The sequence below is a fragment of the Polistes fuscatus genome, unplaced genomic scaffold, assembly GCF_010416935.1.
Source record: "Polistes fuscatus isolate 324 unplaced genomic scaffold, CU_Pfus_HIC Scaffold2, whole genome shotgun sequence".
NCBI classification, from domain to species: Eukaryota; Metazoa; Arthropoda; class Insecta; order Hymenoptera; family Vespidae; genus Polistes; species Polistes fuscatus.
In genome coordinates, this window is record NW_025113096.1 from 4,832,258 (window position 1) to 4,858,770 (window position 26,513).

Below are 26,513 nucleotides of genomic sequence, written 5' to 3' on the forward strand. Positions count from 1 at the left end.
ATGATAAGAGAGGTAATGATAATATTGTAATATTTTAGATAATTTATATAATTTTTCCGTTTCATTTTCAATTTTATCGGATATATTTAAATTTTTAGAAGGACAAGGATGTAAAGAAGTATTGTCATTACGTGAAATTTATACCTAATATTATATATAAATTATACGATTTAATAATAAATTAAATTTAGCATTTTAAAAATTGATTACGAAAGGAATTTGTATTTCTTGATTGTTCATCATCGAACATTACCATTTAATTGCAAAAATTGTTTATGCTTTAAATTTTACGCAAACCTTTTGTATTTTTCATATTTTTATTCATAAATGCATTAACTATTGTACTTAGGTTTTTTTAAATTATGACCAGCCTATCTAATGATAACAAAAATTAATCGATTATTGATTTCTAATTGTTCATAAATAATAATAATTGTTTCAAATATTTTTAAAAATATATAAACACGACGAAGAAATGTATAAATATAACGACAAAAATAATATTTGTAAAAAATGAATGATAATAAAATAAATGAAAGTTTAACAAATTTCAAATGCTAAGAGATTGAATAGAAAATGGCGCGCATTTACGTCGAGACACTGGCGGCACATATAAACCTGTACAAAACTAGCGACGCGTAACGTGCCAGCCAATAGAATGGCACGTATTCCTATGTAACGAACAACGCTATTGGTCAAGCCAATTTTTCTTGATCACGTAAATACATGTTGATTATTTTCCTTTTCTAATATTATTTATTATATATATATTGACTTATAATATTAAAAGTTATTTAAAAAATGAATATTTGAATTTTTAACAATAAAATCAATAACAAGTATCGAATCAATTATTCGCGTATAATATTCTTCGAACGTGAAATATCCATATCTAAATTTTATTAATATTTTGCATTCAATTTTTATAAAGATAAGAGAAAGACACGACCTTTGAACATGGATAAAAAGAAATAATAATATAAAGAAATATAGAAAAATCTATTCATATAGATATTAGTTTCTTGGAAATATTCGATATCATCGTTTTCTCTCCCATTAACTTATTTCGAAAGAGTATATCTTTTTAATTTTTTTGTCGATAATTAAAAATATGACGACATTGAATTGAACGAAGAGGAAGCGTGCAAAAGTTTTCCCCAACTATTGATATATATCTCAAATCCCGAGATATGAATACGAACGGATGTGCTCAAGGATGCAAAAAAAAGAAAAGTATGAAATAATTTGCACAAGTGAAACAACTTACTAACAATCAATAAGAATGTCTGGAACATATGAGAAATAATTATCTTCGTAAATTTTACTCGATAGATTTAATAAGAAATCATCGAAAAAGTTCTAAGAGATTCGATCGAAGATTATTCTTTACTGGTTTAAAAATCATCTCTATACACGAATATACTACACAAGTATAATAAGTATATACACGTATAGTATATATATGCGTATAGTTCAAGTTTGTGCCGCTAAGAGGGCGCCACTATGCACATGGTATAACGGGTGGATAGTCTATTTCCGTTAGAACATCCGGACTCCGTGGGTTTAGTCTTTCGGAGTGTCCTGCATTCTTCCGTTTGAGCAGCTTCTGACATTTTTTTCTGTTGCTACAAGATGTTTACTTGCATTGACCGTGCGTATTTAGATGAAGATCCATATAATTCCACATGTAAAATCGGCATGAATCTGATAAGGAGGGAACAATAACTGGAAGGTATGTGAGACGCTAATTTGGAGTACGAGCGTCCGTGGTGTGTTTATAGCCTGCAAACCCTGACATAGCAATGGCGTACTGTAGCATTTAAGACCGTGCCAACTAAATCATCCTCGGCTTTCTTAGCGAGGAAATTTAACGAGAACTCGATTAATCTCGAATTGAATTGGATTACCGGCACGATTTAGAACGTCTTCTTCGTTAACCCTATTATTATAGTGATACTTTCTGCAATGAAAACTGTGATTTACGCGGTGCAGTGTCTCGGTTTTTCCCCACTGGCGGTATGACCGCCGATTGCCAAGCGGCGGCACGCCATCCTTTCGTGGCAGAGGTCTAAATTGTTCAGAGAAATCGAGGATGTGAGTTAACACGAAATCGCGCCTGTTTTATATTTCCATTTTATTCTATTATTCTTTCGTTTCATTCGCGCCTCTCTCCTCTCTCTCACCTTCCCCCCCCTCTCTCTCACTCTCTCTCTCTCTCACTCTCTCTCTCTCTCTCTCTCTCTTTTCTCTTCCTCTTTTTATTTCTTTCAGTCTTTCTTTCTTTCTTTCTTTCTCTCTCTCTCTCTCTCTTTCTTTCTTTCTTTCTCTTTCTCTCTTTCTTTACCTTTTAGTTTTTCATTAATAAATTTATTTCTCAATTTATTTTCTTCTCGATCAAAAAGATTATTATGCAAATATTTAAATCATGATTAACACGTAAAATACGAGTATGTACGTTCACGAAGTACGTGTATATATATATAGATATACTCCTATATATACAAGTATATATATACACGTATACGTGTATATATATATATGTATAGATATATGCATCTGCTCTTAAGCAATTTACAATTTATCAAGATATCGTTATTTATCGTATTTTAATTATTTAGGAAATAAATTTCCATAAAGAAATTTATTCGATTTAAGCGAAGAAGCAAAGTGACTCAGGATTTTGGTTTGCCTTGTCTATGTGTTCAAAGGTTGTTGTTTGGTTTATTTGTTTTCTAGATTAATCTTATGCTTAGATATTTCTGTATCTATGATTATTATTGTTAAAATTTAGAAAGTGCGTGAACTTTATATTTTGCTTAAATATAATAGAACGTTCTATCCATGTGAGCTAATTATTTTTATTATTAATTTATACAACATGATTTAAGCGATACGTTATTTGATTGGATATATAAAACTAGATGATATGATTATGATGGTAACTTGAAAACAAGCGCTCAACTTTAAAGTTCCTTATATTATATTTTTATTTTTGAAGGTATTAAATGTTTAGTAATCTTTTAATATTTAAATTCTTTAGGTACTCGTAGCACTTTGACTCCTGTAAAGGTGTCATGGACGATGAAGAGCGCTTGGAAGGAGAGGAGGAAATGGAGCTCGATGATGCCTCCGATGGTGAAGATGAAGATGAAGAGACCACAGGAATTCCTTCTTCGCCAGCAAATTCAGATCAATTGCTGGGCCCAGCTCCTTCCCTTAGTAACCGTTAGTATCCGAAAAAATCCAAAATAAAACAAAAAACTGAATCTTATTTTCTATACTGTATTATTGCATGTATTTCATGTGTTTGTTAGAAACAGTATATTCCATTGTAGTCAATTCCGAGGAAGCATTTCCTGATCCGCTGCGATACCAAAAGTTTCCACTACCTGGTGGTAAACCATTAAGTATAAGGCGTGGTCCTGGTAGACCAAGAAAAGAACGTCCATATGGTATCCCTCGTGGTGGAGGCGCTCGAAGATCTTTTGGTAGAGGTACAACAAGGGGTAAAGGGTTAGTATTTTGAAAAATATTTTTAGTTTTTCATTTGAAATAATATTTTCTTTTTATTCGATAAAATTAATATTTGATAAAGATTCTTGATTTTTAGGCTCGGCTATATGAGGGGTATGCCACGTAGGACGAAAAGTAAAGATGATGATACCCACTCTGAGTCACCGAGTCCTCTTCGCATTGGTGAAGACACACCAGATGGAGAAGGATTAAATATAGAAAGATCTATGCCTGCCCCAGAAGAACCACCGTATTTTCCAGAACAATGGTAATTTTACTTGTAATTTTTTACATATGATAATTAATAATTAAAATAACATGTACTTATAAACAATGATATTATTAGGCAAGGAAAAGTTTGTGCTCTATGCAATTTGGGCGAACGAAGTCAGTTGGGTCAAGGAGAATTATTAAGATTATCATGTCCAGAAGGTTTTACTCCTGAAAAAAATATCAATCGGGAAGAGACGACTGAACAACTAATGGATGTATCTGCCGGTGATAAAAGTCCCCGTGCAGTAGGTCCAGGTGCTGTTACTTGTCGTAGACAAAAAAGTTTGGCTAAGTGCAGAAATACTAGTCTTACCAACTTTACGGAACCAGTGGAAGAATTAACTATAGTTGGGTTTTTGGAAGAGCCAGAGATAGGAATATTATTTGAACCAACAGGGCATTATTATGTTCATCAGTCTTGTGCAATGTGGTCAAGTAATAGTCATGATCTCGCAACTGAACTCATTAGCCCTGCAATAGTGCAAGCTTCATCTCGTCGTTGTGCTTATTGTTCTCATTATGGAGCTGGAATAGCTTGTAAAGTAAGTATTTTGCAATGTTACTTCTTATATTTCAAAGAATACAATAAGTTAAATATATATTTTGTTCAATTCAACAGGTGGCATCGTGCAATCGTTATTTTCATTTACCATGTGCTGCAGCTTCAAGTTGTTTCCAAGATACAAAAACATCATCACTTTTTTGTAGTCAACATTTGGGACAGGTTCCATTATTATGTAAGTTTATGAATAATTAAGTATATTCTAGTAAACATATAGATATACTTATTAGACTATATATTTTATATAATATTATATAATATTTTTTATAATATAATATTATATTACATAATAGTTAATGACGTATTTCAATATTTTGTTGTAGTAAATGGTGGTGATGTCACTTGTATGCAGTGTTTTGGAATGGGAGATGTTTCTAACCTAATAATGTGCTCTATATGTGGACAACATTATCACGGTAGTTGCATTGGTTTGGCCCTGTTACCTGGAGTACGTGCTGGTTGGCAATGCGCATCCTGCCGTGTATGTCAGGTTTGTCGTCAACCTGAAGATGTTTCAAAAATAATGTTGTGTGAGAGATGTGATAAAGCGTATCATCCTGGTTGTTTACGACCAATTGTAACATCAATACCTAAATATGGGTGGAAGTGTAAATGTTGTAGAGTGTGTACGGATTGTGGCTCGCGTACACCTGGTGCAGGACTATCATCACGTTGGCATTCTCACTACACTGTTTGTGACTCGTGTTACCAACAAAGGAACAAGGGTTTCTCTTGTCCACTTTGCAGAAAAGCATATCGAGCAGCTGCATATAGAGAAATGGTACAGTGCAGCGTGTGTAAAAAATTCGTTCATGGTACCTGTGATGCAGAGGCTGACCCAATAACTTATCAGCATCGTAAAGAAACTAAACCTGACTATGAATATGTTTGTCTTCATTGTAAAACTGTGGCTATTGTAAAAAGAAAAGACAATGTTGATGATTATACAGGTGACTTTAGTCTCAGCGGATCGCAAGAAAGCTTTTACGGAGATGGGGATTCATCTGAGGTTGACTATCAAGGAAGTTCCGAAGAAGCATTATTTTCTATTGGACTTGGAAAAGGAAAACCTTTTTGTGCATCTAAAATCGCTAAAAAGAGATTAGGCCTGGGAGGAGCCTTGATAGGTAGACCAAAAGGTGTAGGCAAACTTGGTTATCAAAAACGTCAAAAAATGAATGAATTTGGTAGAAAAAGAGGTCCTAAAGCTAAGATGAGAGGTATTTTTGGAGTACCAGGGGTAGGATTGCAGGTAAATTAATTTTTCTTTTTTTTCTCTTTTTTTTCGTTTTTATAAATATTAAAATATATAACAAAATGATGTATATGTTCGTTCTCATGTACATTTTTCTTTTTTAATTTCAGAGACCAAGTTCAGATTCTTTTTCAAAAGAAGATGAACCAGGTGTAGAAAATAGATTAGTATTATGCTCTGCAAAAGATAAATTTGTTTTAACTCAAGATATTTGTGTTATGTGCGGTGCGATAGGAACTGATCAGGAAGGATGTTTAATTGCTTGTGCACAATGTGGACAATGTTATCATCCTTACTGTGCTAATGTTAAAGTTACTAAAGTAATATTGCAAAAAGGTTGGCGGTGCCTTGATTGTACAGTATGCGAAGGTTGTGGCGAAAGAAATGATGAAAGTCGTTTAATATTATGTGATGATTGTGATATCAGTTATCATATCTATTGTATGGATCCACCATTAGATTATGTGCCTCATGGAACATGGAAATGTAAGTGGTGTGCACAGTGCCAAACATGTGGTACAAATGATCCAGGATTTAACAGCAGCTGGCAAAAAAATTACACCCAATGTGGTCCATGCGCATCTCATATTGCTTGCATATCTTGTCAAGAAGCTTATAACGAAGGAGATCTCATAATACTGTGCATTCAGTGTGAGAGATGGTTACATTGTACATGTGATTCCATTAAATCGGAAGCAGATGCAGAAAAATGTGCCGAGGAAGGATATATTTGTATACTTTGTCGTCCAAGAGACATACTCCCGCCACATCTTACGTGTAACCAATCTAAGCTCCAACCAAACAAATATTCATGTTCGCCACCACCAACTGTGCGAAGTCCCGAATTATACAAACCATCTTCTCAAAATTATTTAGTAGATGGTGTATATTTATCCGAGGCCGGCATGAATCACATTAAATCTTTAACGTCGGAACATCAACAACCGAGGAAAAAAAGAAGAAAAATGATTCCTGTGGTAGATAAAGATGCAGACATAATGGCCACGATAGAATCTGTTGTGGCTGGTGGTAGTTTAGACAATTCCTTAGAAGATAATGGAAAAATGGATCTAGTAGATGTTAAAGATGAACCTACTGAGATACTTAAAGAAGGCATGGTATGGAATCCACGTGGAGATCAACCTCCACCGGAAGGATTCAGTATTTATACGACTGAAAATGGCATACCAGTTTTAAGACGCAAACGCCAACGTAATTTACAAAAGCTTGGCATTGGTGGATTCATTGTCAGATTAAGAGGTAATCGTAAGGATAAAGAGGAGGAAGGAGATCCTGAAAAAATATCTGATTCAGTAATGGCAGGAATGGGAGATGACAAGCCACGTAGAAAACCACAGAGACGAAAACCAAAGACAAAATTATCCGAATGTTTTCCCCTCTATATGCAAGAAGCATTCTTTGGCAAAGACCTTATGGATATTACCAAAGATAAAGATCCTGAAAATAATAATGGATCCGATGGTGAAGGTAATGTTGCTACTACTAATGCAGATACTATTCAATTGTCCCAAGATGAATTGAAAGTAATGGAACAAATTAAAGCTAAGCAAGAAAAAGAGGAAGATAAATTACCAATGGAACAACCAATAAAACGAGAAGAAATTATGGAAGACGATGGCAGTGATACAGAAGCACTGCATGATATACTACCTATTTCTGGTGACATACTTGATAGTGATCTTGTAAATACTATTATGAATGAACCAGACGAAGATTTAGCTAAAGCTAGTGAAGCTTTGGACGAATTAGACGACACGCAAGGAACTACTAAGGACGAATTAACAGACATTCTTAGTCCTCATTTTAATTTAGAATCAATGGTCCGAGATATTGGTATGTATTAACTGTATGGATAACAAATTTCAATTTATTAACATATGAGTAAAAGAAAGAATACAAAATAATAAACTTAATGTTAATATGTTTATTAGGTTTACCTAATATGGATAGTAAAGATATTGAAGACATATTCAAAGGAGTTCTTACAGATGAATCACAAGAATCACAAGAATCATCAGTGTTTTCAGTTCAAGCTCAACCTCCACATCCATCATCTTCCTCGACACCTCTTGTTTCACCTTCACCACATCCTGGTAAAAATATATTTTCATCATTTATAAACTATTTTAATGAAAAATCGAATTATTTACTAAATATTCATTATTTATAAGGTATGCAAACTACTTTACCTCTTGCAAGACCGCAAGTACCTGGTACATTACCCCCAGTTGGGCAATCTAATTTAAATTCTCCTATGAGTTTTCCACCACCATCGCCGTATCATTCGGAGTATAGCAAGTAAGTAAATTAAATTAATGAAATATATAATAAATACGTTATGAAAATTTTGTAAAGTATATTTAATAATGTTTAAAATGATAATTTTACAGTAGTCCACAATTTAGCCCAGCATTCTCGGAACCACCAAGTCCTTGGGTAAATCCTGATGATGAAGGAAGTGCTCCAGTGAGTGGTGGTGCGATATCGTACAACCAAAGAAGTAATCTTAAAATGGAGACTGATGAAGGATTAGGTAATGGAGCAACAATATCTTCAGTACTTTATGCAAATATGAATCATCCAGAATGGAAAACGGAATATCCAGGTAACAAGAAAACATTCAATGTGATATTTAATCATGTAATTTGTAATCTTTAATTATGTAATACTGTATTTATATACGTTCGGTGTATTTTTAGTTTGGGCTGAAAGATGTAAACAAATTTTAAAAAAGTGGCGTGCTCTACCTAACGAAAAGAAAGCTCCTTATCTAAGTCAAGCACGAGATAACAGAGCAGCAATTCGTATGAAGAAAACACAACAGGTAAAAATAATTTCTTGGATTCCTATCGCGGTGCGAAGTTAGAAAAGAAAGCGTGACATTTTCGTGAAACGTATCCGATCTTTTTTTTTTCTTTTTTTTTTTTCTTTTTTCTTTTTACATTTTAAATGGTGTTTTGTGCTAACATAAAAGTTACAACTAACAAGCTTATTCTTTACATCTCATCGTAATTACATATATTAATATGTCGAATATAATTACATTATTCTGATAAAGTTAAATACGGATATATGTCACATATGCAGCATTATAATAATATCCTCAATATACAATCGATATATTTATTAAAGATATAGAATATTTAAAAGAAAACAAGATGAGATGTTGATGCCTTGTTTCATAATACAACTTACTAACATTGCAATAACTTTACATGGGTACATATTTGATATATTTTCTTTTATTGTTATTATAAATGTAATTATCTAATTCCATGTGCATTATCAAAGTGCAAGATCATAGAAATTTAATCTATTAATTATCTAACAAAACATATAAGATATATGTTTCTCGGCGATTCGGATAATTATTGGAATCAAGAATTTTCCTATATTATAGGAGTACTTACATTGTCTATAGATCCTGCTAATAGTTTCCCCAAATATTCCTCAGTCAACCATGCAGAGTTAAAATTTCTATTATTACCCTGTATGATGTGTCTTGGAAGTATATAAACCATGAGTACTGTAACGTAAAAGTGTGTGAACGTGGCACCCCTTGAACCGACAGATATCCAAGGAAATACCAAGCACGACCCCAGTCACTGCATCAAGCGCACCTACCATCATCACCAAACCTGTCACTGCTATGACATCAGCTCAAGTTTCTCCAGTAGTAGCTATGGCCTCCAACCAAAGGCAAATTGGACTTTTGACTTCAGTGAGCAGTGAAAAGCCGCAAGAAAAGAGTGGAATGTCCGTATCTGCAACAGGAGTGGCGGTGCCATCAGCTAGCAGTAATCATCATGCGGAGGTGTGTGCGGTGCAGGGACCGCCGAAGCAGCTAACATCTATTTCCCCGAGTCCTTCGTCAACTTCCACAACCCCGTCTTCTTCACCCAGACCCAGTTCTGTCAATTCTATCAGTTCCATTAACAGCCTGGCGCACCAAGAGATTACGGGTGGCCAGGCTAGAGTAGCTCAGTCGCCAGCCACGCCTTGCACATCAGCAACTGCTTCTTCTTACTGCAACACGGGCGCCGGTGAAGGGCAGCATCAAACGTCACCATCCCAACAACGTCCTACACCTTCTCATGTTGCGATCAGTACCAGTACTGTCTCTAACAGTCTGGCTATTCCTCAGGCATCCCCCACTGCTAACGTGATGGTGGGGGCAGCTCCTGCCCGCCAATTATCCTCGGTAGACCACCAGATTAGAGTGCTCACCCCATCTGAAATCATGCGCACCCTCCCCTCCTTGAGCCAGGAGCACTACGATCCGCCACCCACTACAATTATTCACACTGTACCTGTACAGACCCCGGCTATGGTGAGCCACCTATTCTGTGCCTCTAGTGTCTTGCCTTGTGCCACGTATCTAAGACTTAGTGTTTTTTAATTTTTTTTTTCTTTTTAGTTATTTAATTTTTTTTATTTTTTTTTTTACTTTTTATTATACATATATATCTATATACAATTATTGGGTTTTCTATTTTATTTTTGTCCTTATTTTACTGATCTTTTAGAACGAATATATGAATAACAGTCATACAAATTTATTTTGCAATATATATATTTCTATACGTTCGTCTCGATATAATTGTGACGTACTATAGTCCTGAAATACAATATTAAATATGAACGTTGATGTAATCTCTAATTACATAAACATTAAAATATTTCAGGACAATGGTTACATTCAAATGCGATCATTTTGATGTTGCATCATTATAGCTCTTGATATGAGATTCCATTTATTTTTCGTCGTTTAGTTGGAATGAACAAAACTTCAATATTTCATGTGCAAACAATCTGTTCCTTTTTTTTTTCTGTATGGCCATGATATTACCCTTAATAATTGTAAATTGTAATATTTCAAACCTTTTTTATTTCTTCAATTTTAATTTTATATTTTATTTCTTTTTTTTTTTCTCTTGTAATTTAAAATAGACTTTTCTTTTCCTTTTATCTGTCTATAATTTATATTTCAAATCATTTGGCATGTTAAAAGGCATCCATTTACGTTTCTTTTTCTTCCCTTTTCCTTAAATATCATATCGAATCCTTTTTGTCTGTGTATTCCACAACAAAAAAAGCAAAACCCAGTGTATCCCCTCTCCTCTCATTATGTAGTAAAACGTTAAGCTTTTTACGAACATCGTTAAAGGGTGTTAAGTAGATATATGTTGTGATATGTTGTAGAATTGTTTGTTCGTAAAATATTTACACGTTTATTATACTAATTATTTTTACTACCAACCACTTTCAGATATTTTTACTAATTCTTTTTATTGGATGTTTCTTTTATTTTTCTTTTCTTTTTTTCTTGCATTATATGTCAAAGATTTTTTTATATTTTATTTTGTTATTTTTTTTATTATATAATAACATGAACTAGTAATCAAGACGATTATTTAAGTAACAAGTATTATTAATACATATTTGTAATTTATATAGGTTGATATACATTGCATTCTTAAAATTATTTGAGAAGTCTACTTGCATTAGTAAAAATAATTTTTTATTTTTAGTATCTGATATTTAACAAATAATATACTTTTTCTTAAAATCTTTTTTTTTTTTTCCATTGCACAATAGATATTTCATAGCTATATTTTAATATTGTTTTTCTCAATTACAAATTATTAACATTGATTTAACGCACATGTATTTTATATTTTATGAATTGATTCATAGCCGTAAACTTCATTTTATTATGCTTACTTTAATTTATTGAGATTTATTTTCTTTTTCTTTTTAATTTTTACAAATTTCCTGCATGAGTAAAATTTAAAAAAAAAAAAAAAACCTGTGGTGATAATGATGATGATGATGAGAAAGTTCATGATTGTTTTATTTGAACATAATGAATTTTCGATTTAAGTGGAGTATGAATAGTTTTATTCCTATAGATGGTGGCTGGTTGCACATGTGAAAATAAAAGGTCTTGTTGATAAATTTAATTTTAGTATCATGCCAGTATGTTTTTGTGAATGTTGTAATAAAACATTTTGGCTGATTGTCATTAATGCCTTGTATTTTATATTGCTCAAAAGATGATTTGGTTAATAGGTCATTATATCCTAGAGAATAATTTTTATTACATTACACATATTACAATAATTCCATATAAATAACAATTAACACCACCTTAATTTTCCATAAATCGAAATTCATTCAATTCAATTCAATTTATAGTTTTTGGTATTTATCTTAAAAGGATATAATGATCTTTTATTATATATTTATCATGTTTTTAATAAATTGTTTTTTAACAGGAACAAGAAAGACTTTCCAATAGAGACCGTTCTAGTAAAGAAGCAGAACAAGAGCGTCAATGGAAACAACTGCAAGCTCTACGTCAACAACAGGCACAATTTCAACAGCAAGTAATTCATGAACAACGTGTACATGGTATGTAAGACTAAACATATCGATATATATCTGAATGTACAACATTTTATTATTATACGAATTTTTTGAATAGCTATAGCCAGAGTACAGAGACAAATAAGCGAAGACAATACTTCACAATTAGGTACTGATAATTCAGCTGGATTAACAACACAACTACAAGTTTCAACATCACAGGTATATTTATTTATATATATATATATATATAAATATATTTGAACATTCGAATACTTGCGTATTTATAGTATTTCATCGATATTCTAATGCATGATATTTTTTAGGAAAATAATCATTTAGGACCACTTGCTTCCCCATCTCCTGGATCACGTGGTACCTTTGCAACACCTCCAGTTAAAGTAACAAGAGGGGTAGCTCCACCAAGTCCTCATCAAGGTATGCCGCGCTTACCAACTCAGCCTTGTGCAACGGTTACACGTCCAGTTGGAACTGTGGTTAGACCAGGCATGCCAAACAATTTCACACAACCGCCTTCTCCCTTCTCACCTCAAGCTCCTCAATCTCCTCATGATTTTCCACAGTCTCCAGCTTCCTCTCAATCTCAAGATCATTTTCAACGGTTCGATACGAACGAGTCTTTCTCTCAGGCTTCCCAAACAGCTAGGTCACAAATATCTGGTAAACCTTCGTATTCTACGTCACCAAGAAATGAAGTTTTCTCGCAGCCGCCAGGTACACCAAGACCAATGTTTAATCCACCTACACCGCGACCCACTACTCATGTATACGCTCCATCTCGTACTCCTGATCCCTATAGTAATCAACCACCAACACCATCACCTGTTCCAAACTACCCCTCGCCAAGATCAGAATCTCGGCAAGAGCCACAACAGCAAGAAGTATTTAATCAACAACCAGAAGTTAATAGACAGTTGCGCGATCTTCTCCAAAGACAACAGTTCAAGAAAATTGATTCTGTCAATGCTTCTTGGAATCCAGGTAGATTATAATACAAATTCATAATATACGTTTTAAATCTTTAATATGAGCTTGATCATCTTTTGTTTTTCTTAAAAGATGGACAAAATCCTGACGGAAATCAACAACAATTCGAAACAGGTCATGTACAACTTCAACAACATTCTCAATCCAATAATAATACTGGGGAAGGTACATTTAGGCATCCTCTTCCACCAAGTGTCGTAAGACCACGAATGCCACTTCAACCAAATATTTTAATAAGAAATCCAATTGGTATGATTTATACGTTCTTTTAGAAATTCATTTTATTACGGTATAAATACTTACTATATAATTAATTATATATATATATATATATACACTTAGGAATAACTTCGAGGCTCCCTGTTACGGGAAATATGGATGCGAGACTTCAACCCATAGATTCTCGCACTAGAATGTTACTGCAACGATCGCAGGTAAATGCAAGTATTTCGCAACAGCATTTTCAAGGTACGCAACCCTTACAAACTCGGATGCAAACTGTTAGAAATACATTATCGGAATCTTATGATGTACTTCAGCAACAAAGATTTCCAGGTATTTTATCTCGTTTATATTATATTTTATATTTTATATTTTAAACAACACAAATATATTAATTTTAATTAACTGTGTAGAACCAAATCAAGGACAAACTCTTGGTCAACGTATGATACGGCCAGGCCAAGATAATTTAGCTCAGGGAATGCGTATGTTAGGAGCACAAACATTGGTTAGACCTAACCTTATGCAAACAACTGTTAATGAAACTACTAGCACTCCAGAACCATCAGAAATTCCAGATAATGTAACTGCCGAACTTGAGAAATTGGAACAAGAAGAAGGAGCACCAATGGTCGAGGTCGAGGGCGTGAGTGCAATATTAGGTGATTTGGGTGATGATGATGATGAGCTCCTTGGTAAGTAGAAATCAATGTGAACGTATAAATTGTTTAATTGAATAAAATACATTCATGTAACATTTATAATTTTCTTTTTTAACAGCTGAAATGGGTGCAGATTTTAATATTTTGGAATACGCAGACCCCGAATTAAACAATATAACTGGAGGTGACAAAACTAACATTCTTGATTTGGAATTGGAACAAGTTGAAGTAGAAACGAAAGAGGAGAAACAGAAGAAAGAATCGAAGGAAGAAGAACACAAATCGGAAGATTTGGCTGGAACAGGTAGAGTACTGACTGGTATTAGTGACAAATGTACAGGGAGCACTGTGCAAACATCGACTGATGCAACTGCAGTACCAACACAAGTACAACCGATGGCTCCTTTGAGTGCAACACCGCAAGTACCTCAACAACAATCGGCTATTTTACCGCAAACGCATTCTCCGGCTGTTGCTATACAACAACAAATGCATCAGCATTTACAACATGCAGCTGCAATCGGACGACCTATGCCACCAGGAACTCGACTGTTATCTCCCGATGGTGCTGTTGGCGTTGTCACATCGACCAATACGGTTACCGTCAGCTATCCTTCGACATTTCCTGGACATCCTCAAAGAATACCACAAACGCATATACAAGGTAATACAATCTTACTTTTAATATTCTCGTACACAATTGATCTTATTTCTATTCTTGATTTCTATCCTTATAAAAAAAGACAATTTTATTAAATTGCTTATAGTTGCCCAACAACAGCAACGTATTGGTATGAGGGTTGCTGGAGTCCAAAATGTTGCTGGTCGAGTCGTAACAGTTAATCATATGATAGGACCACGTTTGCCACTTGCGCCTCCACCACCTCCACCACCTCCACCGCCACCATACCCAGGACCTCCTCCACCATATCCTGGTCCTATACAGGTTTGTATAGATAACATATCTCTAATGTTTCCTAATTCTGCATCGCTTTCATATCCAGTATCTAATTACATTTAACACCCTTCTAACTGCAAAAAAAAAAGAAAAGAAAAGAAATTGACCTCATTCGAATTCATCGTATACTTGATATTAACGTATTTTTTATGTATTGTCTTTTATCTTCTTATTTTTTTTTTCTTTTTATTTTACTTTACTGTTTCATATTAAAATGAATTATATTTTGTTTCTATATTAAGTTTTATAAGCTCAGTATTATGCAAATTATTTTAAGTCTCAATAAATGAAGTAACAATTTGCATTGATTTAGAAGCTACGAAACGAAAATGTATAATCAATATTTTAATATTATGTCGCGCGATAATAGAGTAGATTTAATCGTATGTTAAAGCAAAAAACACGAGAAGGGATTAAAGATACATTTGTTGTATTACGCATAAAAAAGAAATTAAAGTTTGCTGTCAAAGTAGGTGTAGCCAAGCGATTTATTTAATCTAAAAAGTATTGGCTGGTAAAATGGTGTTTTGGCCTGGGTGTTTGCAATGCATTTGGTGTTGGTGCATGTCTAGATGGGGCTGTGCCCAGGTGGGCGGGGTTTGACGCGGCCCCCAGTTCATATAGGGCACGCAATGCCAGTGGCTGGTCCACCAATGGCCCCAGTGGTTCATTCTGGTGCACCTGCAATGGCACCTCACCCTCATCGACGACCCTTGCTTCTGCAGGTGAGCAAGACTTGAGGCATTTTTTCAACTCGGCACAATTAGTCAAAAAATCACCTGCAATAGTAAAAAGAAAATGAGGATGTATTACACAAGATTATTGCATATTATATAATAATAACAATCATAATAATGATAATAATATAATAATATAACATAATATATAATATTAATCATTTTTAAATTAAATTCTAAAGATAATCAATATAAGTTGCCATTTCTCGAAAAATTTTGTAAATATACATGTGTTTCATTAATAAAAGATGTTATTATTTTTTATTTAACCATATATTTTGACGCTTGACAAATCTCATAACTAGTTATATTTTTAATGTTAAGATTGTGCAATGTATTTTGTGTATGCATGTACTTTTAAATGGATTAATTTAATTTTTGTGTAAAAAATTTACATATGAAATATACTTATTAAATATTTTTCTTTATTTTTTTTTCTTCATTTAAAAAAATTATAATTAGCTTTCTTCTACGTTTTATTGCCTTTTAAAAATCATTCGGGATTAAATATATTTTTACAAATGCTTATATATATATATATATATATAAAATATAATTTAATATAAATATATAATTTATTAGTAATATTTTCGCATGTCCATGTTTTATTCCGAATTACATACTTAAATGCTATGTAATGTGATATAGCTATGTCATAGTTTATTAGAAATGCATTTCATAATAAATATAAAAAGATATATTAATACTAGATAGAAAAATTGTCTTTGTTGATCTTCTTATTATTTTTTTTTTTTTTTTTAATTTGTTTGTTCGTTTCAATTGGATATCTAAGAAAAATGCATTTGCTTAAATGAAATGATTCCACATAAATAGAAAGTGACCTTAACTGTTAGCAGTCATGTTCGCAGGAGCAACCATTGTTATTAGAGGACCTTTTGGAACAAGAAAAAAGAGAGCAAGAAAAGCAACAGCAACAACAGCAGCAGCAACAAGTTGATAACACACCTTCTAGTGCAAATATGTTAAGCGAAAGTGACTTTGAAAGATTGAGAGTAGACGTTTTAAACTCTGCTCCATTAGCATCCCCTCCTCAAGGAATGGTATCAGTACCTGGAGGGATTGCTGTTATTAGACCACCATGTACACCAAGACCACCATCTGCACCAGGAAAAAATTGGCCGCAAGCAGTTCCAGACGCGGCAAAAATTGCAGTTCAAGTACCCAGACAACCAATCTCTACGCAAACAACACCTGAACGTCAGTAGTCAATTATTAATAATTGTACACGTTATTTAAATTTATTTAATTTTTTTTTTTATTGCAGCAAGGGTAGCTACATTCCATTTACCTCAATTACAAGTACCGCCAGTTCCACCAGATAACATAGTAAACGAGCAAGACCGTCAAATTCAAATTCAATATGAACAGTGGTTAACCCATCAACAACAATTATTAACCTCACAACAAAAGTTTTACGAAACTGAAGTCCAAAAGCTGCGCAAACTAAGAAAAGTAAGCAGAATAAATTTTAGTAACTTTTTATATACAAATAGTACTATGTTTCCTTAATGTTTTATGTTTCATGCAGTCTCTTAATAGCAAACAACGACAACTTCGGAAATCTGGAAATGAATTAACAGAAACTGATGCTCAGGAACTTCAAAGAATTTCGATCGAACAATCAGCATTACAAAAACAATTAGATTCTAGTAGAAAACAATCGAGACAACATGGAATGTTGATACAAGAATATAATACTAAGCAGCAACAAAAACAATCTCAGTCACAGAATAATGAACCTTGTTCGCCGTTAATGTCTCCTTCCCAACATTCACCAATGCATAGTCCGGCTGCACTTGTTTCTCAAAGTCCAGGTCCTGGAAGTGTTTCTGCAAATATGATACAACATTCACCAGCTACATCAATGGTACAACATAGTCCTAATCCACCATTATTGCAACACAGTCCTGGTAATCCACAAACAGCAAATCCAGGAACGATGTCCCCTCACAATATGCAACCATCTCCAAGGATCGGAACGCCTCATTCGCAAGGCGAGGAGAGTCCTTTCAGCCCAGGTGCTATGTCATCTCCAGGCATTTGTGGCCCCACAGCTACTAGAATGACTTCGCCACAACATCGTGCTGTAATAACAGGACGACATGTTACAAGTCCAGGTTCTTTCACAGCTGAAGCACGGAACTCTCAGCAAATAATTGCAGAACAAGGAGCTAGATTGCATGCACTCACTCAAAGATTCGTTCGTCCACCAATAATAGGAGAACCTGGGCAAAGACCAAGAATGCAAATACAAGGAGGAATGGTATATGGTCAGCGTTCTCCGCTTGGAAGTCCTCAACCCAATCAGCAATCATTAATAACTCAACAGCATCAACAAATGTTACAACGACAACAAATTATGCAACAGCAACAACAACAACAACAACAACAGCAGCAGCAACAACAACAGCATGATATAAATAATGTTACTCAAGATAATCAGAATGTTATAAACCGTAATTTACAAATGGCACAACAGAGGCAACAAATATTACAACAGCAACAAAGACAACAATTTTTACAAATGCAGCAACAGCAACAACAACAGCATGGAGCTACTATGCAAAAACCTCCAAATTCTCCCATGGTATCTCAACCTGCAAATTCGCCAAGTCCACAACTTCATCAACAGATATCTCAAAATTATGGGCAACCACCGAGTTCACCAATGCCACGTAGTCCTATGGTACAACAAACGATGGGTTCACCTATGCTTCAACAACAATTAAGTCAAACTTCTCAGCCTCCAAGTCCAATGAATACAAGAATGCATACACATCCACCTACGTCTCCGATGGTTGCTCAATGTCAACCACCTAGCCCAATGGCTCGTAATCATCCATCCACGTCACCGATGTTACAGCATCAACTTAATAATTCGCATCATCCACCACCACCACCATCGCAAACACCAAATTCTCCAATGCCTCGTAGTCCAATGGTTGGTGGCTCTCCAATGCAAATGCAAAGACGACAATCTACTGGTAATAGTCCAGCGATGCCTGATAGACCGCAAAGTGTTGAAAATCCTGGAACACCAAGAACACCACATACTCCTCATACACCGCATCCAGTTTATGCCTCTCAAAATTCAGGTAACTCTGTAATGTCGAATGATCAACAGCAACAACAGCAGCAGCAACAACAACAACAACAACAACAACAACAGCAGCAACAACAACAACAACAACAACAGCAACAACTTTCTCAACATCAGCAACAACAACAACTTTCTCAACATCAACATCAACAACCAGAACAGACATCTGTAGATCATACAAATAGAGGAGGTGGAAACCCACATAATCCAATAAATTCATTACCATTCATACCTAACTTTGGAAGGTACGGGTTTTTTAAACTTGGTCTAAGAGGTGGCTCTCCAATGTGGTCAAAACCAGAAACTAGTAAGGGTAAAACTGCAGAATCTCATCTGTTGAATATGGATGAAAAACCTAATACATCAGCAGTACATAGAAAAACAGGTATACCACCATCAAAAATTAATTCTTTAGTTTGTGCAGATTATAATGATTTCGACGATGATTCACATACTCCACCTCAAACGCCACCGACATCTACAGAATTAAAACAGACGCCGTCGTTACCTGACAATGGTCCATTACAATTAGGAAGCCCAAATGATAAACTTGAACCTATTCCTGATACTATAGATTATGACGATGATAAGACAATAGTTAACACCGAGGTAACTCTAAGTTCAACGGCCCAACGAGACAATGATGACATTACTGTTATAGAACAATTTGGAGATTCAGAATTAGTTGATGTTATGTCAGGTGCACTTGACGGTGACATGCAGGAAGAGTATGTACTTTTTGAACCTGGCGTGGTTGTGGATTTATCTGCTGATAGTAACGACTCTCTTTGTCATGCACTTGTTAATGACGGTAGTCAAGGACATGATTTGGTACAAATTTTGGAGATTGAAAATCCAGAATCTCAAACTGATGAACCTATATTAAGTGACGAAGATCTTGCTCCTTCACATACGAGAAATAAAAAAGGTTTAAGATTGGACATTGTCAGAACACTTGATTCTGGAAAAAGATTATTGGCGGTAACAGATACACCAGAGTCCCCTGATCAAGATGAACTTCGTGTAGATCCATCACCTGGACCATATATGGATCACTCACCGGATCAAGATCTTATGGTATCCTTGGATAGTGAATCAGAGGTTGTTATTATTGATCCTAGTACAAAATCACCTGAAGATAATTTCTTTAAAGAATCTTGCGAGGAAGAGAACGATAAAGTAGATCCTACAAATAATTTAGATGTATCTAAAGAAAATCTTATGAAAGAATCTTCAAACGAGGATCAATCAGAATCTCAAAAAGAAACGAAACAAACAAAAAGTCCTACTGCATTCACATTTCCAGAAAGTGTAACATACAGTCAAATTCCTCCTTCGAGTTTGCATCAGACAAATATTGATTTACCAGTTAGCTGTTTATCAACAATTATGTTTACAACGTGTACAACTGAAAAAAATACAGCAACAGTAACGACAACGGTAGTATCATCGGATACAATTGCTAAATCATCTACGACATTTCCGACTGCATGCGTGACAAAGGAACAAATAACAAGTTCACCAAGTTCTCAAAGACAAGCAACTTTATCATCGAATATGACAACTATTGTAGCTGATGCTAAAATAGCAGCTAAACTTAATCAAGCAGTTTTAAAAAATATAACTTCACAGCAATCCAAGTCTGAATCTAATACACTAAGAACAATTACTGTAAACGATACAATTGTATCAACTACGTACATTATTACAAAGGAAAAAATTTCAATTTCAACACCTACCACGCAGCTTGAATGTAACAGTTTTGTGCAAAATGTGAACGTAAGTACAACAGAAGCAACAAGTAATCCTACAAAATTACTATTAAGTGTTCAACCTACATCAGTTACTTTATCAAAACCAAAAATGTCAATACTTGATTTACCTAAAAAGAATATTGTCGTAGTTACATCAAAGGATGATAAAATAGAATATATTAGGGATACTGGAAAAGGAAAAAATGAAAGAGACGAAACGGATCATACAGAAAAAAATCAAGAAAAAGATAATATCGCCTCTAAAGTAGATATTAATTCAACTGCAGTTCCAGATACAATAATTTCAGATGATAAAAAGAGTGATCCATTAAATACAACTGATGAATTAGAAAGTATGTTAGAAGCTATTCATAATCCTGCTGAAAATAATATGACAGGGAAAAAGAATGCACATCCGGATGAAAAATCAAATGTCTCTACATTGAAAAGAATGTCGCCTGTTGCCGATGATTTGTCTCTTGTAAATATTCTAGAAAATGATACTGAACCAGCTGTTGATAATGACAATAAACAAGATAGCACAGACACGGAAGTAGTCAAAGTAGACAAAACTAAGGAGGCAGTAAAGCAATCTACTACTACTATTACTACTACTACTACTCCTACTACTACAACTACTACTACTATTACTACTACTACTAATGCTACTACTACTACTACTACAACAACTACTACTACTGAAGCAAGCAGTACAGATACCAGCACTAATCAAATTATAAATGATATCAATCAAGAAGAACATAAAGAGAATAAAGACAATGTATCTTGTATAGAAATGGAATCTAACAAACCATATTTAGAGCATTGTCTTAATGAAGAAAGAACTTTAATGGAAGAGTCTTCGGATGATATATTAGACATGCTTCATAATATAATATCTTCTAAACCAGAGATGGCAAATACCGATATTCTCCATGAAGACAGATCTAGAAAATCAAGTCTTATATATCAATTACCAACACCACTGGATACGTTGCCTCTTAATATTTTACAAGACTCATTATTGGATTTAGAGCAAGAAAATTTAGAAAATGAAAACCTTTTATCTACGGAAAGTAAAATGTCGCCTAAACCTCAAAAAACAAGTCCATCGCCTACAGGATCTGTGTCTAAGAAAAGTCCACCGCCTCACACTCTCCCGTTAGTTGTGAGCACAGTAGCTCAATTACAAAAATGTACAACTACAGTACCTCATCTTTCTCCTTTATCAAAGCCTACAGAGCTTACATCAAACGTGGCCAATGTGTCCCATCAATTGAGGACATTACTTTCTTCTTTACAGACAAATCATTCTCAAAACTGTACCTCCAGTCAACCTACGATCGTTACCATGGTGTCCTCGGTAATTTCAGCACCGAAAGTTGGAACAATCTTATCCACAAGTACATCTTCTCCAAATTCCGTTAATAATACACAACCTAATTCGAATCTTCGTTTGCAGACATGCATGATACCGTCTCCTCATGCGAATACGAATACGAATAAAGCAGATATTGAAACTACCACTACTACTTACACTTCACAGGGTAAAGAAAGTACAAACTCTACAGTAAGTGTTATTTCAAGTCATTGCAAAGTAACAACTTCTGAACAATTTCTACGAGTAACTTCAAGTGGAATTCAATCGCAATCAACAAATTGTTTTACATTGCAAACTTCTTCTGTAGTAACTTCTAGACAACCAATTAATACTGGAATATCTATTACCTCAAACGCAATGTTAAATGCTATGTTATCTAATACAAATTCAACGATCGCTGGAAATAGGGCAAACACTGTTCCTACACAGGTCAGTAACTTATTAAGTTCAGCTGTACCATCGCCAACTGTACAAAGAACACAAAATTTGCAAGCAACTTCAAATAGTTCATCTATACCTTCTCGCATTGCTGCTAATTCTACCTCGACAGCTATAAGTACATCTATGCAATGTATAAGAACTATTGTACCACCTACAGTAACGTCTAGTACAAGCAACGTTAACGTTACTACCAGTATATTACAATCTACATTGTCTCAAACTCCAACACTTTTACAAGCTCAGCATAGTTCTGGGCAAACTCCATATAAGACTGCAGCTCTTTTACCTATTGACAATAAGAATAATGAATTGGAAGGATTAGGTCAGAGTTCTGCTGTGAAAAAAGAACAAGACGAGACAAGTTCTAAACTGCAAATGGGCAGTGAAAAACCTGCTACATCAAGAAACGAATTAGAAACTGGTAAAGGTAATTTGACAACAAATTCTCATAGAATGGAGGAATCTCAAAATGTATTATTAAAACAATTGTTACAAAATACGGTATGTTCAACATTACCACCAGTACCAGTTAGTACCTCACAAGGAGCAACTCTGTCTTCGGTACCATCATTGGAAGCACAATTAGCAACGCCAGTTACACCTACTTTGTCTTATCGAATACCACCGATGGTAAACGAAACACCAACTATCAAATCTCCTGCTAGCAAACAAGTTCTTGCAAGAGAGACTTCGTTTTTATCGCATTCGGTACCACCACCAACAAAGGAAGAACCACCAAAGCCGCCGCCACCGCCACCCCCACCACCACCACCACCATTAGCAACATCTACACCAACCCTGACCCAGCAAAGACCCATTGATATAATGGTTAAAGCAACAAACGACAAGCCAGACATCAAAAACTGCGTCTACTACTACACAAGCAAATCAACAACTCACACTTACTCCAGCTGTGAAACAAGTAGCACCAGTAACGACAAAAAATTGTGAAGTATTGTCTTCATTACAACAGGATTCTAATACTAGCCAACCTCAGATAAAAACATCTAATGACCCTGCTACCACGAGTACTGCTCAAGTGCAACAGCAACGTGCACCCACACCTATGATAGTTTCAAGAATGATTTCACAAACAAAGCCTGCATCTACGACTGTACCTGTAAAAATTACGCAGGCTATGTCACAAGCTTCAAATAACGTCACACAACAACAAGTCCCAACTGTTACACCGCCCCAAGCTTTACAATCTCAACCTCTATTGCCAGTAACTCAAAAAACTATAGCTGCATCACAACAACCTACACATATTAGTCCAGTACAGCCATCAGTGCCTCATACAGTGCCCCATTCTATGGGTCACCAATCACAGATGTCACAGGGTGCAAATGCACAACATTCAGTGCCTTTAGTAGAAGTCAAAAAGGAAATTCTCGATGAAGTTCTGTCCAGTGGTACACCTACCCAGCTAACCGATACCAAAGACTTTCTTACTGCCAAAGAGGAGCTTATGGATGGTTCTATGGATGATAAAACTGGTACATTATTTATCCAGGGTCCAGCCGAATAACATGTACAAGTGAGTCGCATGGTGATTTCTTATGAAAAAAATAAGAAAACCTTTTTTCGTTCGAGACTTCCATTTCCGATAAAATCGAATTTGAAAATCCGTTTTTTTTTTTTTTAAATTCAATTTTTGGTAGAATATGATTCGCCATGCGACGTATTTTTAACATGTTATTCCAATGTATCATCGAAGTATTACTAATCAGATTTATTAATGAGTAAAGTATATAAATGATTTGTATTTTTGTAGATCTCAAAAAGTTAAGAAGACGTCAGTATCAGCAGAAACGTAAACAGAGTCAAGGCAAAGACGCATTAACGGTACCTCAAAAGAAACGATGTAAAAAAGTATCGCGGTTAGATGAAGATTATGACACGTTCATCGATAATTTTATGATTCAATTACGGCAACTTCCACCAATGGCAGTGTTGGAACCTTTATTAGGGAGCAATTATGGTGTTTGTCCTATTTTTGGTTCAGGGGATTTGTCCAAAATTGTAAGCCAAAAGGATTACAATACCAGAACTGGAGATCTAATTGGTTCATATGGTTCTGCTAGTTTACCTGGTGTCTCTGATCATTATAATACTCAACCTTTTGGCGAATTAGAACCATTACCACCTCAACAGCCTGTTTCTACACAGAGAGGATTTTATGATCAGGAATTTCCACCCCTAAAACTGGATGACGGTATGTATAACACATACAGGTACAATAATCAAAAAATAACATCTTTAAAAATTCTTCTTATCTAATGAAAATAATTATTTCAGCTGACGAAAAGAAAGAAAATTCTTTGGTAACAAATCGTGATATTGATTCTCCCGATACAATAATAAGTTCGTCATCTCCAGAATGTGTGATACCAGAATTTGTCCCTCACTTCCCAGGATTAAGATTAATCGAAGAAGAATCAGATGAAGAATCTGATTGGTTGAAAAGAGTATCACCTGTCATACCTTTAATTTCTCCTATACCAATTAGACTTAAACCTACCCATATAAGAGATACAACCAAACAAGATAAAGAAAATTTAGGAATTCCAAGGTATGCTTCGATTAATGTTATTAATTATTAAATTTTACCTTTAACTATCTCTCTTACCCTCTTTTTTCTTTCGTTTTTGTATATTTTTGTACTACATTTACTTCTCATACTACAGGCTTGGAAAATCTCCACCAACACCATTGAGAGAGAACGGAAATGTTACTGTTACCTTGACTTTAAATAGTCAAGCTGCAGATGATATAATGGGTGTACTTAAAGATTTGGCGAGTATATTAAACATAGCTCCTCCAACTGGTTACCAGATAGTAGAACGTACCACTACTCCTCCTAGTCAAAAATTAGGACTTTACAGAACTAAGGGAAAAGATGGCAAAGAAGGAGGTAACTAAATAATTTGATAATTTTATTTATCATTATATATCAATATCCTATTAACTAATTTGTATGACATAATTATGGACCTGCATAGAAAAGAAATAAATAAAATTTTGTTTTTTATAGCACCAGTTGATATACAGACTATTTTGAATGGTGCTGCCAAATTCTGTCGTCATTGCGATGTTGTGATATTAAATAGCTTAATAAGAAAAAAAGTATCAGATTTACCATTTTTGAGTAAGGAAGAAGCAGAACCCGGTGACGAATTGTGTTTTTGTTCAGCAGGATGTTACATGCAGTTTGCTCTAATGCATAGGACACCTACGAGTACCCAAGAAAAAGTAAGTTCATATTTGGGAGAAACATTTATCTTTGTAATACATATTAAATTTACACTATTAACACTTTTACTTTTATTTTTAACAGGCTGCGACGATAGTAGACCATTTATGTCCAAAGGTAGATCCCAAGATAATAGAAGATGATTTTAAGAAAATGCAGGAGAAAAAATTTTCACTCAAGCAATCTATAGACCACGTGAAAAGTATCGAAGTTGAGTCTGAAAATAAATCGGAAGTTAGAATAAAAATTGAGGATGAATTCGAAATACACGATAACAGGGAAGATTTGATAGAGGAAAAGCGACCAAAGAAACATGCTGCTCTCGAAGAACTGTCTAATGAAATGAACGAGCCACCTCCACCTGCAAAAGTATGGAGAGGTCTTAGATATAAGACTTGGACAATGGGTGCAATACAACCTCCAACTAAATATAAAAAGCCTACCGATAAAGAGATTACCGACGTATGTTTATTTGACATACATACATATACATATTTTATTTTATTATTATAAAAGAATGAAAATATAAAATATTATATGAAAATTCTATATTCATAGATGCTTTTCCGCATGGGTGTGACCGTGGTACCAGCGAAAGCAGAAGACAGCCGCCGATGCATGTTTTGCCAAAGTCAAGGAGACGGTACTGCCGATGGACCAGCTAGATTACTTAATTTCGACGTTGACAAATGGGTGCATTTAAATTGTGCATTGTGGTCGGATGATGTATATGAAACAGTAAACGGTGCATTGATGAACTTAGACCCTGCTTTACAACATAGTCTTGTACTTAATTGTACCGTATGCGAAAAACCGGGAGCCACAGTGAAATGTTTTAAAACACGTTGTACGAATCATTATCATCTTGGTTGCGCCGTAAAAGACGGTTGTGTATTTTATAAGAACAAAGTAAGTTATCTATATTTTATACTATGGAATGTTAACTCCTCTTTAAACATCAAACGCTAAACGTTTACTAATAA

At 34.6% G+C, this 26,513-nt stretch overlaps 1 protein-coding gene across 1 annotated transcript in view; it reads left to right on the plus strand.

Annotated features, from left to right (window-relative positions):
- Positions 1 to 1,554: 1,554 nt before the first annotated feature.
- Positions 1,555 to 26,513, plus strand: part of LOC122516445 (histone-lysine N-methyltransferase 2C-like) — a 34,910-nt gene continuing 9,951 nt past the window's right edge. The window contains 31 exon segments of the mRNA XM_043634246.1: positions 1,555 to 1,732; positions 3,041 to 3,225; positions 3,315 to 3,513; positions 3,611 to 3,781; positions 3,860 to 4,328; positions 4,406 to 4,523; positions 4,672 to 5,600; positions 5,714 to 7,457; positions 7,556 to 7,717; positions 7,796 to 7,922; positions 8,015 to 8,229; positions 8,324 to 8,448; positions 9,196 to 9,954; positions 11,903 to 12,038; positions 12,112 to 12,215; positions 12,320 to 12,995; positions 13,074 to 13,250; positions 13,344 to 13,556; positions 13,637 to 13,918; positions 14,004 to 14,549; positions 14,653 to 14,831; positions 15,416 to 15,568; positions 16,438 to 16,798; positions 16,866 to 17,053; positions 17,130 to 23,102; positions 23,104 to 23,773; positions 24,052 to 24,492; positions 24,576 to 24,849; positions 24,965 to 25,529; positions 25,615 to 25,992; positions 26,089 to 26,439. Coding sequence (XP_043490181.1) covers positions 3,075 to 3,225; positions 3,315 to 3,513; positions 3,611 to 3,781; positions 3,860 to 4,328; positions 4,406 to 4,523; positions 4,672 to 5,600; positions 5,714 to 7,457; positions 7,556 to 7,717; positions 7,796 to 7,922; positions 8,015 to 8,229; positions 8,324 to 8,448; positions 9,196 to 9,954; positions 11,903 to 12,038; positions 12,112 to 12,215; positions 12,320 to 12,995; positions 13,074 to 13,250; positions 13,344 to 13,556; positions 13,637 to 13,918; positions 14,004 to 14,549; positions 14,653 to 14,831; positions 15,416 to 15,568; positions 16,438 to 16,798; positions 16,866 to 17,053; positions 17,130 to 23,102; positions 23,104 to 23,773; positions 24,052 to 24,492; positions 24,576 to 24,849; positions 24,965 to 25,529; positions 25,615 to 25,992; positions 26,089 to 26,439 — 16,836 coding nt within the window. The 5' untranslated portion in view covers positions 1,555 to 1,732; positions 3,041 to 3,074.